Source organism: Podarcis cretensis (genome assembly GCF_951804945.1).
Source record: "Podarcis cretensis genome assembly, chromosome: 3".
NCBI lineage: Eukaryota > Metazoa > Chordata > Lepidosauria > Squamata > Lacertidae > Podarcis > Podarcis cretensis.
Window position 1 is genome coordinate 28,677,351 of NC_137172.1, and position 18,153 is coordinate 28,695,503.

Genomic DNA, 18,153 nt, shown 5'->3' on the forward strand with positions numbered 1-18,153 from the left:
ACCAACACGGCTACCTATCTAAAATAAACTGTATTTACATTTTCCTCAACCAAAGTAGTGTGTCTCTGTTCATCTAGGAGATAATTGTTTAAACATGTGAGTGTTTGGCTTTACAAGCTTATATTATGTTTTCCCCACACACAAATCTGTATAGTATAATATTGCAACAGCTAAATCCTGACTGATAGTTTTGCCAAAAATACCATTGTTCAGTCTATGATCTGATTGATTTCAGGCCATAAGTACTTTAAGCTAATAAGGACAGAAAAATTTAATCCTCTCCTCCCCCCCCCTTTAATATTGGCAATCACTCAATTGATAAGGCTCATCATAGTTAGACAAGATATTAATTTGATCTTTCTGAAAGATCAATTAGGGGATGAAACATGCCTTGATAATATTCATAGGAACGTTTCCTGGTGATATTCATGACAGACAATTGGAATCAATGAATGTCTTCCCTTCCTTGTTTGTTCAATACACCACTTGTTAGTTCCATCATGACTGTCCTCTGCAAAAACCACAAGCCGAGAATGAGAAAACCGCAGCTCATGAGTAGTGTAGAAAGCAGGCAGTCCTTCAGAAAGTCAAAGTATTGGAGTATGGTATTGTACAGTGAAATCCTATGCATGTCTACTCAAAAGTAAGCCCCAATAGTATAGGACTGCCAAGAAAGATAGTAATAGACAGAACTGTCAACTTCAGTTCTCAGTTTTGCAATATTAAGCTCAGTCTGCCACATTTCCACATCAGATTGTTTATTTAAAACGCCTCGTGAAAATTCATCAACATTTAAATGCACATTTCTCCTAATATACATATTTTGTATCCAACATTGCCTAATATACACAATTTTGCAAGCAATTTCCCCTGGTAGAATGCATTTCTGCTTGTTTTCACTAATATATGCAGTTGTATGCACACTTTCCCCTATTGCATGCATCTTAGTACACATTTGTTGCTGGAGAACTGCATCACAAAATTCGGGGGGGGGGGGGAATGGAATAGCTCTGTTTCAGTCCACAAGTTGTTTTGGGAAGTGAAAATTAGGTAGCTCCACATTAAACTATAAACCAAAGCAAATTTCTCCCCCATCCACTAACAGAGCACTATGCAGGAACAGAATGGGGAATCCATTCACTTCTGCACCTGAAAGCAGCATATCATAAGGTGGGTGAGTAGGATTTGTTTTTCATTCTTAAGCAAATTAGAACCCCAGTTTTGCAAACTGGGGGTGAAAACAGTGTTTCCTAGGCCCTACTCTAGGCTGGCATAGCTGAGGGGACCAAGAATTTGGGGGTATCCGCAGGGTTTGCATGTGGCTGTCTTCACAAAATACCCCACTTCCACACACTACTGAAGGCTTACTATCCTCTCATGTCAGTGGCAGAACTGCTAGTAGCAGTTTACCACCTGGCCTCTACCATGGCAAAGAAATTTCTCCACCAGGAATCCTCTCCTCTACTGGCAAAGAGCTACAGAGGGGAATCAATGCACTCTCCTACCCCCACCCCCTTATAACCATTGTGACATTGTCATCCCAACCTGTAACTTGCTTTAGATACCATTTTAATCTGGGGGGGAAGTCTCAAGGGGAAAAATGGAGTCACGAATTATAGTTCCCCATCAGAGAGAGAGAGCCAAGACATAGTCTCATTGCTGTCCTTCTACAAATCAGCAGGGAGGAGGGTGGGGACAAAACTATAAGTATTTGACTCTAATGCCATCTACTGTTGGGCTCCTTGCCTTCTGTCCTACCACCCACCACTGAATTGATGTGAAGATCAAACTGAATAATCAGTATGTATGCTGCTCTCAGTTCATTGGAAGAATAGAAGAGCACTCCTGTGAACAAGGTTCAGCATCAGCACAGGTGTATGTGTACACTGAGTTAGATATGAGGTTAAAGGCCATCTATGGGGATCACAGTTTTCTGCTGCTGCAACAGGAATTGAGGGCCAGTGGCAGCACCTAACATTCTTGGGAAGCTGTTGGGGACCCTGCAGGGCAGTCATTTAACAACAATAACAACCTAGTGCTCCTAACGGCACCATACAGTAGGGTCTAGTTACCATTTTAAGGCCGCATATTCAGTTGTTGCGCTAGGATTCCCACTAGAACAATGGGACTTTCCTCCTTTCCTTCATCCATGCCAAATCTGCTCTGGAGGGTTGGGATAACCCCCAGATCGACACATGGACAGGAGAAATCCATCTGGCAGGCAAGCAGAAATGCTTGTACAGTGGTACCTCAGGTTACATACGCTTCAGGTTACAGACTCCGCTAACCCAGAAATAGTACCTCGGGTTAAGAACTTTACCTCAGGATGAGAACAGAAATAGTGCAGCGGCAGCAGGGCAGCAGCTACAGGCCCCATTAGCTAAAGTGGTGCTTCAGGTTAAGAACAGTTTCAGGTTAAGAACGGACCTCCAGAACGAATTAAGTACTGTACTTAACCCGAGGTACCACTGTACTGATGGGATTATCTCCATAGCGCTACACTGAATACATTCACCCCCCTTTCCCAAATTCCTCCTACTATAGCATTGCTTTGGGGCATTGTGGGAAAATAAAATGTCAGAACCCAGCTACCTGGCAGTGCTTGGAGACAAGCCCAGAGGAAGGGAAGCCAGAAGGCAATTTGCCCAGGGCCTCCTGAAACCTAGACACAACCCTGTTGTTATCTATTCCATTCTCATATTCTGAATTTCAAGATGTAGCTGCTGAATGTTGATCAGCTTGGACAGTTATATACTTTGGCAATGGATTCTTTAGGATGGGTTTTTAGAATGGTGTCTTAGTGCCTGCAACACCCTACCAAAAGGTACATTTAAAAATTCATTCTTAAGTGGGTGGATTTTGAGATTTTGTACAAAGGCATAAATAAATCTGTATTTTTCAAAGAAAATGATATATAGGAAAAGCAAATGTTTGATGCAGACTTTTAAAAAAGTTTCTATAAAATAATAATAAATAAATAAATAAATAAATAAATAAATAAATCAGTCCTGTTTCAGAAGAAAAAGAAAATACGACTACAGTAATGCTGCCCGGTCAGGGTCAGCTCCGCATATTTGTAGCGTTAAGTCCCTGTCGTGCACATTAGAAAATGTCTTAAGATGTTTTTGTTCACAAAGCAGCACAATTCACTTTGTTGTGCTGGATCACTCCTGTTTAAAGTGTTTCCAGCTCCCCTCTCACCCTATCTTTAGGCTTCTTGGGATTAGGAAGGAGGAAGAAAGGAAATGTCTTGTTCAAGAAGGAACTGTGAATTCATTTTAAGTGCAAGGCCATAGTCCTAGCAAAAAAGGTTCTGAGAGAAATGAAGAGAGGGCTAAATTCTTTCTTTTCTGAGGCCAGCTAACACTTCATAGTGGGACATGTCACTGTCAATAACGATAAAGCGAAGGAAAAGGAAGCATGGTCAGAATGCCCTTTTGCCTGACCCACAGTTATGCCATGATTCATATATTTGCTTAGGTTAGGCAGGTTTTAGTAAGTTGCCTTATACTGAAGCAGGGATTGTTCTGTGGCCTTCCAGCTGTTGTTGGATTATAACTCCTATCAGCCCTACTGGCAGGGGCTGAAGGGAGCTCAGCTGAAGTCCAGCAACATCTGGAGGGGCACAAGTTTCTGGTAGTGGGTGCGCCCTTCCCCATTTCTCAAATTTTCCCCACCCTAACTTTCAGTCATAATGTATTAAGGTCTTTGCTTCCGCTATAATGGTGTTTTCTTCCCCCAAACCATTTTTTCCTGGAGTCTCCCCTACACCATTGTTAGCCTCTACCTAGCAGCAGCTCTCTGGGGTTCAAACAGGTGGGGTTTTTTAGCTGTGCTGCCTAAGATACTTCTTTTAATTCCCAGCACCTGCAGTTAAGGTACTGGTAACTTATGGGTGCAAGGCAGATGTACTACCCCTAAGTTATCATTCTTCCCAGTTAAGGAGAAACATTTGCACAATGACTTCATCCAAGGAGCAGCAGAAAATGAATGCTTCTAAGGGTTGCAAAATATTGTTAATTAAACAAATATAATAATTCTTGGTCCTTGAATAGAACAGCCATATATAGGGATGTATGGACATGCCTCACGCCGTTCCAGCCTTTCATCTGGTATTTTCTGTACCCCTGCAATTGGTTTATTTTGCACAAGTCTTTTTTTATACTATGTCATCTACCTATTTTTAAATATCATAGTGCACAAAAGATACAAACATCTCAGCCATCAACAGATGTTTACAAATCAGTCACTTTCTCTGTGTGTTCCTTTCCAAAGTTAATGCTAGTCTTTTGCAACAAACAAAAAATAGTCTTGTGGCACCTTAAAGACAAAGTTAATGAGGTGGGGTCCTTCTGTTTGTTTTCACAAATATTATGATCCCCTGCGGCCTCTACCACTCTGGGTAAAAATGTCACAGGTTGGCATCCTGCATTTTACTTACTGCATAAGGGTTAGGATCATAAGTCAACAGGTAAAAAAATAGACTACCTCTTTCCATGCGAAAAGAATGATAATGAAGGATACATTCCTTTGGTTATTCAATTTCGCAGTAGGAAGCAGATTAAGGCTGCAATCCCAATCCTAACCCCATCATCTGAGAGTAAATTCCATTGAACTCAGTGGGACTTACTTCTGAGAAAACATTTACTAAAAGCCCAGAAAGAACGGAGGATGCTCAAAGACCTCCACAACCAATGCAGGCTCAGTTGAAAAATAGAAAAGGAAACTTGAGGGGCTGGTGAGTGAAATTGCATACTTGTTTGTTGATTTATATAAGTTGTTTTGTTGCTAGAAGTCCCAACCATGTAAACTTGGGTAATTTAAGAAATCTTTTGTATTCCATATCACAAGGTTTACCTCTAATCATGCTGATTCCCCCGCTTTTATTATTACATTATTTATTATCTGGGCCCGGTGATTAGGGATGAACAACCTTTGGTTTACCCCTGAATTGCCCCAATACCAGTTGCATTCACACAAAAATAGTGAAAAATCAGGTCTCAAGAAGCACAAGATGATTCAGAAAGCAACAGAATGAAAAGAGTTAACAATAACATCATGTGGAAGTGCTCTAAAAACAAATGATTTTTTTAAAAAGAGCAATTCCAGAGAAATGGGCTAGTGTAAAGGCACCCTAACTATCCCATTGTAGTCTAAACAGAAACCAAAGCTTTTACACTGCATGCTATCACCACAATCTCCTTACCTGTAAAATATGTGTTGGCAGGCAGAGTAGAACTTGGAAATTTATAATACCCATTTCCTGGAAAACGGATTCCTTTCATTACAGTTACACTTGATGTTGCTAAAGATGCATCCATTCTCTCCAGCTGATAGATTGGAGGAGGCCCATTAAGTTCTTTAGGTTCCTTCCAACTTATCTTTATCACTGTGCTGTTTATTCCTTCAGCATAAGGGGCAATTAGCTGTCTTGGAGCTATTTATATAAAAAGAAAAAACGAAAGATGCATCTGTCCAGTTAAGGTTATCCAAACAATACTGGTTTTCAGAATAAAGGGAGTTCTACATGTATAATATATCGTCCCCTAGGAAAGCAGTATCAATTACAATTGCAAACAACCTTTGACCTGTGTACTATTGCAATCATACAGTACAGATAATTCTTGATTTAGTAAAAAAATCTGAATGGCAGCCCTCCAATGTCTTGTTTGACTTGTTAGTGGTACAGTACTGGCTTTTTTCACCTTAACTACTGACTGAAAGTAATTTCATCTCAGCATCATAAAAATAATAATACAGACCTTAAGGCACAAATTCAACTTATTCTTGTGAACAAGGGCACCCAGCTATCTCTCCAGAGTGTAATCAAATATATCAGGAATAGGAAGAGATTTTGTGTGATCTTTTACCGCTCAGTTAAATCACAATAGAGAAGGCGCCTGTCTGATTACAGTGGGAGGGAGTTCCAAAGGTTAGGTATTGCTATGCTAAAGGTCCGATTCTATCATTGTGTGGAATGGATCTCCTGGTAGGATGGTATCTGCAGGATGCTTTTTCCTACAGATCTTATCCATATCCTGGTCCCAAGCTGTATGCAACTTTGTACACTAACACCAGCACCTTCAACCTAACTCAGTGGAAATTGGCAGCCATTGCAATTCTTTCATATGATGGCTGTCCCCCTCCCCCTCCCCCCGTGAGCAGTTGAGCCAATGCATTTTGCACTAGTGCAATTATTTGGTATGCAGTCTTTTGTAGCTTGTTGTGGTTTGCTGGCCTGGAAAACTGGTCACTGCTATGCTATGTGGTTAACTTCGGTGCAGCAATTTCCTCAAGATGTCTTTTAGCTATAATATACTGTTGCACACCATCCCAATCTTTTCACAATGCTAGATTCCAGTGGTTCCAGGCACTTACCCAGGGTATGGTTCCCTTCAGAATGATGGACAGCGGAGACTGTGATGTTTTTATGATCTATGGTTTATTTGCACATATTTACAACCTGAGCTTCCAGCTTCTACCTCACACACACCAACTCTCAACTCTGGCCTTTGTCTTTCTAACTACCAGCAAGTTGAGGAAGTGGGGTCCACCCATTTGCAATCTGGCACAGAGCTGCTTCTTTTGTTACCTTAATGGCCCATATTTAGGTGGCCATTAACTCAACAGTAAGCTAGCCTGGCTATTTCAGGAATTGAATCCATTCTGGATCCAGGAATTAGAGGGAGGGGGCCCCAGGCATACAGTCTACCCACCAAAAGAAACACCTCATAGCAATACTTTTATGCACTCTGTACCCCAAGCAATCATTACTTTGCAAACCTCTAATGTTTTTACATGAGGAGAGTCCTAAACTATGCAGTATATATCAAAGACAGAGTTTTCAGTGATTATAGGGCACGACATTCATTTGGAGAACAATCTGGATTAAAATATGCATCTTGAAAATTACATCAGTTAGCTAAGAGTTTGTTGCAAAGCACTTCATTTATAACAAATTAATAACATATCCTTAAAGCTTCTTGCATACAAAACCATCATTGTCTCAAATTAACCTGTAGTATGTTGCTATTACTTTTTCTACAACATGATAAAATATTACTTTTGGCAGAGGGAATGATGGGAGACAAAAACCCACCAACCGTGCTATGCATTGTAAATTCTTGCTTGGACATCATTTATGACTTCACAATCTAATTAGTATCATACTGCTATGTTCGAAATTTACTGTGTTGAAATTGAAGTAGTGCAGTGTGAGGTCACAAGCTTCCCCGCATAAGTAGCGCAGAGCGCTAATGAAATGCAGTATTAATGCACAGGTTTCAAAAGAAAACATGGCTTTACAATTGGAACTTCACCTTTGGAGCAAATCAGTCTGTGTCAGCATTTTAAATGTGAGTGCCAAGGTTGAGTCCTCTAGTTCAGCTTAGAGTTGCTAAAGCAAAAAGGCTAAAATTCATTATTTCTAAAATGAATACATACAGCCAACCTTTCTTCACAACAACAACAACCACATCTCCCTTAAACAAGCATCCTTTAATAAATAGGAGTTGCCTGCACTGTAATTATAACATCTTTGCTACCCAAATTTGAAGCTTTTATGGGGCTTGTGCAATTAACTACTTAAATGCATTGTAACACTTGCTTCTCTGACAGGAAAGTATTGATTTTTTAATCATTTTCAAGTCTACTCTAGCACAAATAAATGTACTACAGTTACAGTTAATGCACTGTGTACACGCATTAAACACTAGCATGACACAATTTATTATTTTGTGATATATGGAACAGAAACCCAACCTTTCAAAAAGCAACATCTTCGGTATAACATTAGTATTGTAACTACCATGTCCTTGGTGATTCAGAATACTTGTGTGTTGACATGTACAGTGAAGAGTCTCTATTGAAGCTGGTACTTCAGCAATGTGGATGAAAAAAGTAAGATTATAAATCTGCAGTACAGGTTGCCATGTCACTGGATTGTACAATATAGCTACTGGAGGCTAAAAGGCACTGTATACATTTCCTAAAGGTGTCACTGTGTACCTGTAGCTGCTTTGTCGAAGGAGCAGTCTATAATTTTGCCTATTTAAATTTTGTCCAAGCCTCCTAAAACACATCTGTCAAAGCATACTGTATTTTAGTAGACTCAGCTATATTTTGCATATTTTAATTATGTAGTGTTTTTAAAATTTATTCCTAGATAATATATAGTTGATATATTATAAAGGTAAAACATTAGTTTAAACGCCTATGACTAAGTGTTTGCTGTTGTGTAACAGAGGGCACCAAACAGATGGCCCATACTGTTTTATGTTAAAGATATATCACTTATAGATATTGCTGTATAGGTCACTATAAAAAAAAGCATTTCGCTTGTGTGCGTGAACACACACATACAATCTGTGTGCCTAAAAGAAAAATATAATTGTTGGTAAGTAAAGAGCAGTTAACTTTGTTTTGTTTGAAACGATATCATTTTAGTTTTAGAAGCTAAGACAGATGCCAGCATTTCACTGCGAACAGATGGTAATTCCATCTAATAGTGCATCTCTGTATTAGTAAGGTCTGTTGTGTATACAAACAGTAATAAACACTAGGTGAGTATCAAAATAAATTTTAATTGTTGACATTAAATTCTGGCAGCCATGCTTCTAAGGATAGTGTATTCTTTTCACAAATCTGTCAGGTTTGCTAATGCAGCTGCTAAAAGTTTCCTATAGCCTGTCAGGTTCTAAAGCTAATAAAAACGCATTTGCATTACAGCTACAAAATTTACAGGTCTACTTCTCTCTCATGCGTTTATATCAACAGCAACCTCTCAAATAATCAGCAGCACTTCTAATGTTTGGTTCCTCTTGGCTTTAGTCTGAAATTTGCTCCTCAGTGTTTTCTCTTCAGTTAAAAGCCGAAATAGCAACAGTCTTTAGCAGCACTTTGAAAACGTAACCATTCATGAGAATATGGTCTCATTTATGCTTTGGCTACTGCTAATTAGAACTCTAACCTTTTAAATGGCTACTTGTAGGGTTGTCCTTAAACACACACATACGCTCAAACTCATATGGTGTACAATTTCAGTTCGTAAGCAAACGTTCAATGTTATGTTTGCCCCTCGACTAAAAAATGAGAGCTCCCTTCGCTGAAGCAGCTTGTCTATTGTTACAAGATGCTAATAAAAGGGTGCCGGGAATGTTTTTAATAGAACTGTGACTAGTTTGGCAATGCAAAGTATTTTGCCATTCAACCTCATGAGTAAATCTTTGTAGTGAATGGGAGTGACGGAGACATAGAAATGGTTGAGCAAGGATAGCTTAGTCTGTAGTCCAGAATCCTAACTGATGAAGCCCCCAAAGACACACCAACAGGGTTGCCTAGTGATTGATTTAAAATGTAATACCCTGAACTTCAATTTTTAAAACTTATAGGAGGGCTTACATTAAGACACTGTGAAAACCATTTTCAAAACAAAGTTAATAACAAATGAATTACAGAGAACAGAGAAGGCAGCAATAGACAGCAATAAAACTGTTCCACAAGTAGCAGTCATAATTACATATTTTTTAAAAAGCTAAACTGAAACGGAAAAACTGAAAAATAAAAACTTTAGGTCCAGTACCCAGAAGCAGTGCCTATACCTTTAAATTTCCAGGTGTTAAATGAGCTTCCTGCCATGGTGCAAACCCATCATTCACTAGTCCCTTCTCTCTGGCCACCTCCATCATGATATTAAATTTGTCCTATAGGAGACAGGTGGGAGTACAAATGAAGAGCTAGTAGAGAACTAATGGGCAGTGGGGGCAGCGACAGCCTTGTTTGCTGCCTTGGGGCATTTATAGCTACTCAAACCATCCCTGGGCAAGGATTAGGCAGCTGTATTGGTTATCCTGATGACATACCTGCACATGGTAGGACTAAAGCTACTTATTTCCAGTTTAAAACAGTAGGGCTGGAATATTCCTCAAATAAACATAACAAGTTTTAAGGGTTCATTGTATTATGAACATAGAATCATATTTCTTTAAAAATCAATGTAAAAAAAAAAATCCCGAAAAATATATTGCTTCCACCATATGGGACAACCAACGACTCACCAACCGATTTAAGATGCAGCATATTGAGCTGACCATATGTTACAGTGCTGTTGAATGGCTGAGTGATTCATGCCCGTCACATTCTAGTATATCAATTAAAGCTCCTTGAAGTCTGCATGATTTGTGTCTCTGTTATTAAACCCTGCTAATTCATCCCACTTACACATCTGTTATAAATCTCTAGGAGTGCTGCATGATTCATGGCAATCTGTGAGCATGGTACAGCAAATTCTTCTCCTTGTAATTAACAGTAAATTGTTTTACTGCCATGCAATGAATTTTTCAGTTATATTGCAAATGAACTCCTAAATGCATGGCTCTTTCCTAAGAACTGACTTATATCATTAGGCAATTAAAAAGTATTGCTTTGAACCAAAAGCTTTTAATCAAGAGAAATACAACTTAAACTCAGCCTAAAGACCATGCAAATTTGACATACTGGCAACAGAATAATTTGTGCAATTTCCCGAGGAGTGAAATATGTCCTTTGGGGAGAACAAACAAATAAGGTTTAGCTCATGCAGTGGTGCACAAAGAGCACCCAATCTGTAGCTGGAGAGCACTTGGCAAGAGAAGATACTGAGCGGATACTGTTTATCTCGGGAGTTATTTAAATTATCTGTCATTTGCAAATTCCTCAGATTATGTTTCACGTCTCTAATTGTAACACAGTGCCTATATTCTTGAAATAAATAACTGGATTATTAACCAAGCAAAATCATCACAGGATTCCAGTACTAGTCAAGAGTTTCAGTCAAAGGTGAAGCCAATTCGCTTTTGCTTTGCTGCCTCTGTAGCTTCCTGAAGAGGCTTTGATTCTTCTACCCTGCCCCCCGCCACTCCCCATCTCAGTCTAGCTCTTGGCACCAGCCTGAAATTCATGAGTCCCTATATCAAACCAGTATAACAAGAAATAAAATTAGATTCAAAGAAGGGGGACTAATTGAAGGACGGCAAGCAAAAGTATATATTTGTGTATGTGTATATATATATATATATATATATATATATATATATATATAGATGCAATGGCACATTTGCATGCTTATTTTCCCTTTTAAACATGGAGCAGAAAGTGACTTTGTTTTAATGAGGGATTATTCAAGACAGGAACGAACAAAATGCATTCATAACTAAGAACAAAGATTGTATTGTGAAACAAAAAAACAGGCAACTGCTGAGAAAGAAGGGGATGATTGGTTTATGCATTATGAATAAAAAGGTAGAAAAATATTTATATTAGTATTCACTAATGACTATATATACAAGATTGCTGTAATTAAAATTATAAATTAACATATTAAGAGTGCTTGTTTAATCACTTTGGGTCCCATTCACAGTGACAGACTTTTATGTACTTGCATGCAAAGCAATGTGTGTTTTCAGACCAGAGGCAAACAGCCTGCGTATTTTACTTTTAATAGAGAAAGGAAAATCTAATGCACCACTAATTACCAGTTAATTGGATATGGGTGGTTTTTAAGACTATGATAGAGTATTGTGCTTAAAAACCATTATATGACAGGCAAAACATATGGTTCTTATCAGTAGTGTGTACCTTTCTGAACTATTGGAAATTCAGGCATTACAGGTTTCTCTTTGAAGACGGTAAACCTAGGGATAGCAAAACTTGAATAAAAATATACATCAAATCCTATGCTCCCAAAGGTGTGGAGCTTGTTTTGCTTTTTGGCAACTGTATTCCATTCATAAATTGATGAAAACTGAGTATTTTCCAGATACACAAGTGTCAAAGGAAAAGAACAGCATCAAAGATAGAAATAGGTATATGTGGCCCTGCAGCATGGCAGATAGTCTAGCATCCTGTACTCACAGCATGGCCCATCTAGTCTAGCATCCTGTACTCACAGTGGCCAACCAGATGTTTACGGGAAGCACGCAAGCAGGACCTGAGCACAACTGCACTCTGCCCACCTGGGATTCCCAGCAACTGTGGATGTGACTGTTGCTATTAGCTGCCGATAGCCTTATCCTCCATGAATTTCTTCAATCCATTTTTAAAACCCACCAAGTTGGTGGCCACTGCTGCCTCCTGTGGAAGTCCCATAACTGCACTATGTGAAGAAGGACTTTCATTTATCTGTCCTCAACCTTCTAAGATTCAACATCATTGGATGTCCACAAGTTCTAGTATTGTGAGAGAAGAAGAAAAACCTTTCTCTATCCACTTTTTCCCATACCGTGCAAAACTTTAGACACCTCTGTCATGTTGCCTCTTACTCACCTTAACTAAAAAGTCCCACATGTTGCAACTTTTTTCTTCACAGGGGAATTTGATCATTTTGGTTGTTCTTTTCCAACTCCAAAATACCCTTTTTGAGGTATGATAACCAGAAGTGTGAACGGTATTCCAAATGCGGCCACACCGTATATTTGTATAACTGCATTATGATACTGGCATTTATTTTCAACTCCTTTCCTAATGATCCCTAGCCTGGAATTCTCTATGACAAAGTTGCTCAAGGGTCTTAAGATTATTACACAAAAAACTTGTTTATTTAGTTACGACCAACTTTAGCTGAATCTGGGCCAATGAATTTGCAATACAGTGTTTTATGATATCACTGGTACAAAGAGATAATCAGTACCATCATATAGCTCAGGCTCATATAAAGGGGGTCTGCTATATATAGGCCATTTAAACTATTTTAAACCCATTTCTGAATATCATGCTCACCTGTCACAAAACATGCAGTACACGTAGGGTTGCCATATTTCAAAAAGTAAAAACCAGGGCACCCCAAATGTTTTTTTACAAAAACACCCAAAAAACCATGATTTTTCAATTGACTTGCCCTAAGATCCTGGATAAAGAGCCACCTTTCGGAAATTCCCACCTTTGAAATCCTAGTAATGTCCGGGAAAATCCAGATGTATGACAGCCCTAAGTACACATTTATATTTCCACTTTAAGGTCAACGTTAGGCATTTAAAATGTTCTACAATTATTTCTTTGAACACCTGTGAAACCTCCAGTGACAACCATGAAGACAGTTTTAATTGAAACTCATATTTAATATCTGACAAATAAATGATAACTGTGTTTCTTAGACATCAGTGGGAATTTGATTCAGATTTCAAGTTCAGATTTGTCTTTGCATGTTCTGGATTCTAATTTGGAGACACCAAGCATAAACATGCAAGCTTACTGTTGCTTACACTTAAAATGGGATCTGTAGAAATATTAGCATTATTGTCTGATTTTAATATATGTGAAACCTGGAGCGGTGAGGAGCGCTAACGCATTGCACGAGCACCTCTCCTTGTGCCAGCTTGGTCCTGACAATCCTTCTGTTTGTGCAGGTTTTGCCCGGCAACACCTACACAGATGGGCCTGTCATGCCCCCTGAATGTCTAAATATTCACTTTTGCTTTGACACATGAGCAAGAGACAATAACCAAATGGTTATCTTCCCTCAGCCACCAGCTGTTCACCATTGGCAGCAAAGATGATAGGAGTTATTTGCAGGAGCGTCAGTCCCATTTTTTAACAGTAATATCTGATGATTCCCTATAGAAAATAATTATTCAGGTTTCCATGGCACTTCTCTGCTGCTTTCCATGTGTTTACTTTAAACTCCATGATGAAAAGGTATAGAAGTATCATTTGCTTCAAAGGTTTCAAATGTAAAAGTGTATACTTGCAGATGGAAAGTTCAAGCTGGTTCACACTCACATTACTAGATGACTACACCTGCAGTGCTACTGGCAGGTAAGGATCCATACCACTTTACAAAGCGATGCTCTGAACAACCCAGAGCCAACAGTTCTGTGGAACTTTTGCTTTAAGCAGAACTCCGAAGTCTCTCTCATAAATTATCTTGGGAACATAAGATGCCTAGTGAAGCTGTGTAATGAAACCGATGAAGTCTGTGGATCCTTTCACCTCCATTCACTTTCCAGGACAGATCTCCCTACAACTGTTATAAAAATGTATTATAATAAGGAAGCATTTGGGATCTTGTAAGTGGCGCTGTGGGTTAAACCACAGAGCCTAGGACTTGCCGATCAGAAAGTCGGCAGTTCGAATCCCCACGATGGGGTGAGCTCCCGTTGCTTGGTCTCTGCTCCTGCCAACCTAGCAGTTCGAAAGCACATCAAAGTGCAAGTAGATAAATAGGGACCGCTCCGGTGGGAAGGTAAACGGCGTTTCCATGCGCTGCTCTGGTTTGCCAGAAGCGGCTTAGTCATGACCCGGAAGCTGTACGCCAGCTCCCTCGGCCAATGAAGCGAGATGAGCGCCGCAACCCCAGAGTCGGTCACGACTGGACCTAATGGTCAGGGGTCCCTTTACCTTTAAGCAGTCCCTCTGCTTTTGGTTTGCATTGGTCTTCCAGACTACCAAAGAAAAGCAGTCACTGAAGTAGGAGCAAAATGCATAATTCTCTCTTTCATGTAAACACCATACATTTGAACTGTAGTTTGTTACAGGTGCTGAGAATTGTAGCTCAGTGGGAGATAAACTACAGTTCCCAGGATTATTCGAGGATGCCCTGGGTTTTAAATGTGCTTCATAAGGTATGTTATATGCACAGCCTAGCAAAACTGGATCTGCAGCTTCTTTCCCCAAACACCCACAATGCTATCAAAATGCATTTCAGATGGTGCTCTTGCATTTACTCCTGATAATTAGAAGCAAGGAGATTGTTAATTAAAGTAGCCTTTAAAATAATTTGTCAATTGTGTTTTGCTTGTGCATCTCAGCAAGAGTTGACACACAAAGCACATTTGCTAGATTTCAGTGAAAAAAGTTAATTCAAGTGGATACAGGCTTAAAATGGCAACTTTCCAAACCTAGAAATGATAAATAGAAAAATACTCAACATTTAATATATCTAAATCTGCTGGTCACTCAATTTTATACTCTACTGTATTGTTTAATGTGACTGATACCAAATTATTAAAACAATAATAAACAAGCTGTCAGGTTTCAATGAGCTATTTATTTTCAGGGAATTGACAGATAAGCAGGAAACAATGCTTTATCACTAATAATAGCCAAGGGTCCTATCTAAATTCCATTAGTTATTTTTGAAACTGTTCATTACAATATATTACAGAATCCTGAGGTATAAAGATTTGAAGGATTGGCACCTACAGATTCTCCAAATTACACATCTCAACTGAGTGTTTGAGACTGATGCTGAGGAGTATATTTCTGTACACCAGGGATTGGGAAGTTCAAACCCATTGACTAAATGCATCTTTCTATCTTGTTCTCAGGACTCCTCCCTAGCCACACCCCTTGCCTATCCTGCTTTGCATTCTCCTTGAATGTTTTGTCTGGCTGGAATGTATCCTTAAACTCTTCTAATGCCTATTGCTTGCCTGGACGGAAGACAGAGAGGGATGTTTCAGTGTGGTTGGGAACAAGCCAACAGTGCAAAGGTAAAATTAACATTCATTGCTCTGCCAACGTTTGCTTCCAGTGCTTCCTACTGACATGTGGGTCCCAAAACATTGCCTAGAAGGGGTTGCGATTCTTGGGCTGAAAAATCTTCCCTGTCCCTACTATATGGTGTAGTGCAATAAACAGACAAATCATATTCAAACATTATGCCAATTTATGTGGGGGTAGAGGGTCACATGTGCACCCCCCATCCAAATATTCAGACATTTATACATCTTGCAAGTGTACCTTTTCCCCCCTCCTAGGTTTCAAGCATGCATACAGCTCTCAGAAAAACTTCCTGCACTCCTCCCGGTTAGGAGAAAGGTGGGGTTTTGCTATAGGGCATCCAAAATGTGAACAGGATAGGTGGTCCTTCTACCCAAAAATGCAGGAACAGGTGATGCATCCTATGACCAGGATGCCGATAATTTTGCAACTGTAAAATGCTATATCTATGCTAAACATGTTATTGATACAAAAGGTGCTAGTAGTAAATATTAACTTCATTAGGCTTATGTACTTTATTTGCTGAAACTGTAAACAAACAAACAAATGTTATGTTAAATGGCTTCTCATTGAAAAAGAAACCCATGCAGGCTTTCCAATACACTACAAGCCTATGTGGAAAACATGGTGTTTTGTTTTTAATCTGTCATGGTAAACAAATACCAATTAAGCTAGTCACTTTGTATTAACACAGCACCTATCTCAGTCACTATGCATCAACCTGTGATCATCTGTAATGGTGCTCATTAGAAAGGTGCGTGCTAAATTTATACTTCAATACAATTTTTTCTCTTCCCTTACCTGCTGCTAAAGTTTGCCCCATTCCCGGCTCACTGCTGACACAGCCAACTTGATTGCAGAGAGTAATGGTAAAATAGTAAATTCTGTATGGTTCCAGTCCTTCCACTGTGTAGGACTGTTCATCAGCTTCAGCAACATACAAAACCTAAAAAGCAAATAGAGTTAAGACAGCTATCTTGATAGCACTTCCATTATTTTACACTGATAAGAAAGTACATTTAACAAAAAGAAATTAGCTTTTGCTGATTTTTAAAAAACCTTCTTTAACCTTAATACGTTTGCCAAGAGCCATTAGTAGAAACAGGGATTTTTCAAAGAACCTCAATGAGCTAGAATATAAATTGTAATTGAATATAAACTGTAGTGTCACAGCTTACACAGATTTTATGCAATCACAGATTTAGCAGATTGTCAATAAATAAATAAATAAACAGAAATGGTTATTTTTACAAACAGTGTAGATTAAGCATTACAACTTTCTGTGATGAAATCTACCAATCCAATCACCATGGAATAAAAGGGATGACTAACAAGTATTTCAAAAAGAAGACTTGTCTCTTGCAAACAGATAAATTTATTAGTATCATCACCAATATTAATTATATATCAGCACTAGTGGGTTTAGCACTTAAGGTAGTCTAAAGGTAAAGGGACTCCTGACCATTAGGTCCAGTCGTGACCGACTCTTGGGTTGCGGCGCTCATCTCACTTTATTGGCCGAGGGAGCCGGTGTACAGCTTCTTTGTCATGTGGCCAGCATGACTAAGCCGCTTCTGGTGAAACAGAGCAGTGGACGGAAACGCCATTTACCTTCCCGCTAGAGTGATATCTATTTATCTACTTGCACTTTGACGTTCTTTCGAACTGCTAGGTTGGCAGGAGCAGGGACCGAGCAACGGGAGCTCACCTCGTCATGGAGATTCGAACTGCCAACCTTCTGATTGGCAAGTCCTAGGCTCTGTGGTTTAATCCACAGCGCCATCCGCGTCCCTCTAAGGTAGTTTACGTGGGCATTATTTCAGTGGAACAGTGAAAAGAAGAGGAAGGAAAAATCCACAATAGGGAGGGAGCATTGCAGGGGTCCCTTCACCTTTACTTTATTCCAGCAAGCAGCCCACTCCTTATCTCTTAACAATGGCCAGGAGACTAAGAAATGTTTTGTCTGCACGGAACCTCTTGGGTATCCTTGCAGAATTAAACCATGACTTCATGTATACAAGCCATCAGACATTCCCTTCAGAACAATTTGCCAGGAACAAGCCATGTCCTCTCATACGGAGACAAACAAACAGAAAGTCAGCTCCACCCTGGGCAAAATGCCACAGTAACAACTTTGATACTCCCCACTGCACTTTCATAATGGCGAGCACTGCTCCACTGGCAAATTTGAATTTGGCATAGCCAACAAGACTGGGACCACTTTATAACATCCATATATCAATAAGCAGAGAAAACAGATTGCTAATAACAATAATACCTGAGAATACACTGGCAATACTTTTTGTTCAGTAATTACATTGACGCTGTACCCCATCACTTCTCCTCTTGCTTCATTATCTTGTGGCTTTTCCCAAGATACATTGACAGAATATGGTGAAAGAGGGAATACTGATGGAGGTGGCATGAATACAGGAGCTAAAACACAAATAAATGTGCTAATTTATCATAAAATAAATGAACAACATGTGTCAGGCAAGTTTTCCCACTATATTTGTAAAATACCATCTGTTAAACTTGATAAAATGGCTGTTTGCATCCAATTCCTAAATAAGCAGCTTGTAGAAATTAATTTTCAGGTCTAAAAGGAATTTTCATATGGTTTTCAATGCTACAAATTTAAAGTAAATGTGTCCCACCTATAGGCAAAGTATGGGATCT

At 39.2% G+C, this 18,153-nt stretch overlaps 1 protein-coding gene across 1 annotated transcript in view; it reads right to left on the minus strand.

Annotated features, from left to right (window-relative positions):
• USH2A (usherin) overlaps window positions 1–18,153 on the minus strand; it is a 446,098-nt gene that overhangs the window by 334,387 nt on the left and 93,558 nt on the right. Inside the window, exons 19-21 of the mRNA XM_079968364.1 lie at window positions 17,753–17,910; window positions 16,276–16,420; window positions 5,207–5,437 (exon numbers count right to left, since the gene is read on the minus strand). Coding sequence (XP_079824490.1) covers window positions 5,207–5,437; window positions 16,276–16,420; window positions 17,753–17,910 — 534 coding nt within the window. The remainder of the gene's footprint in view (window positions 1–5,206; window positions 5,438–16,275; window positions 16,421–17,752; window positions 17,911–18,153) is intronic.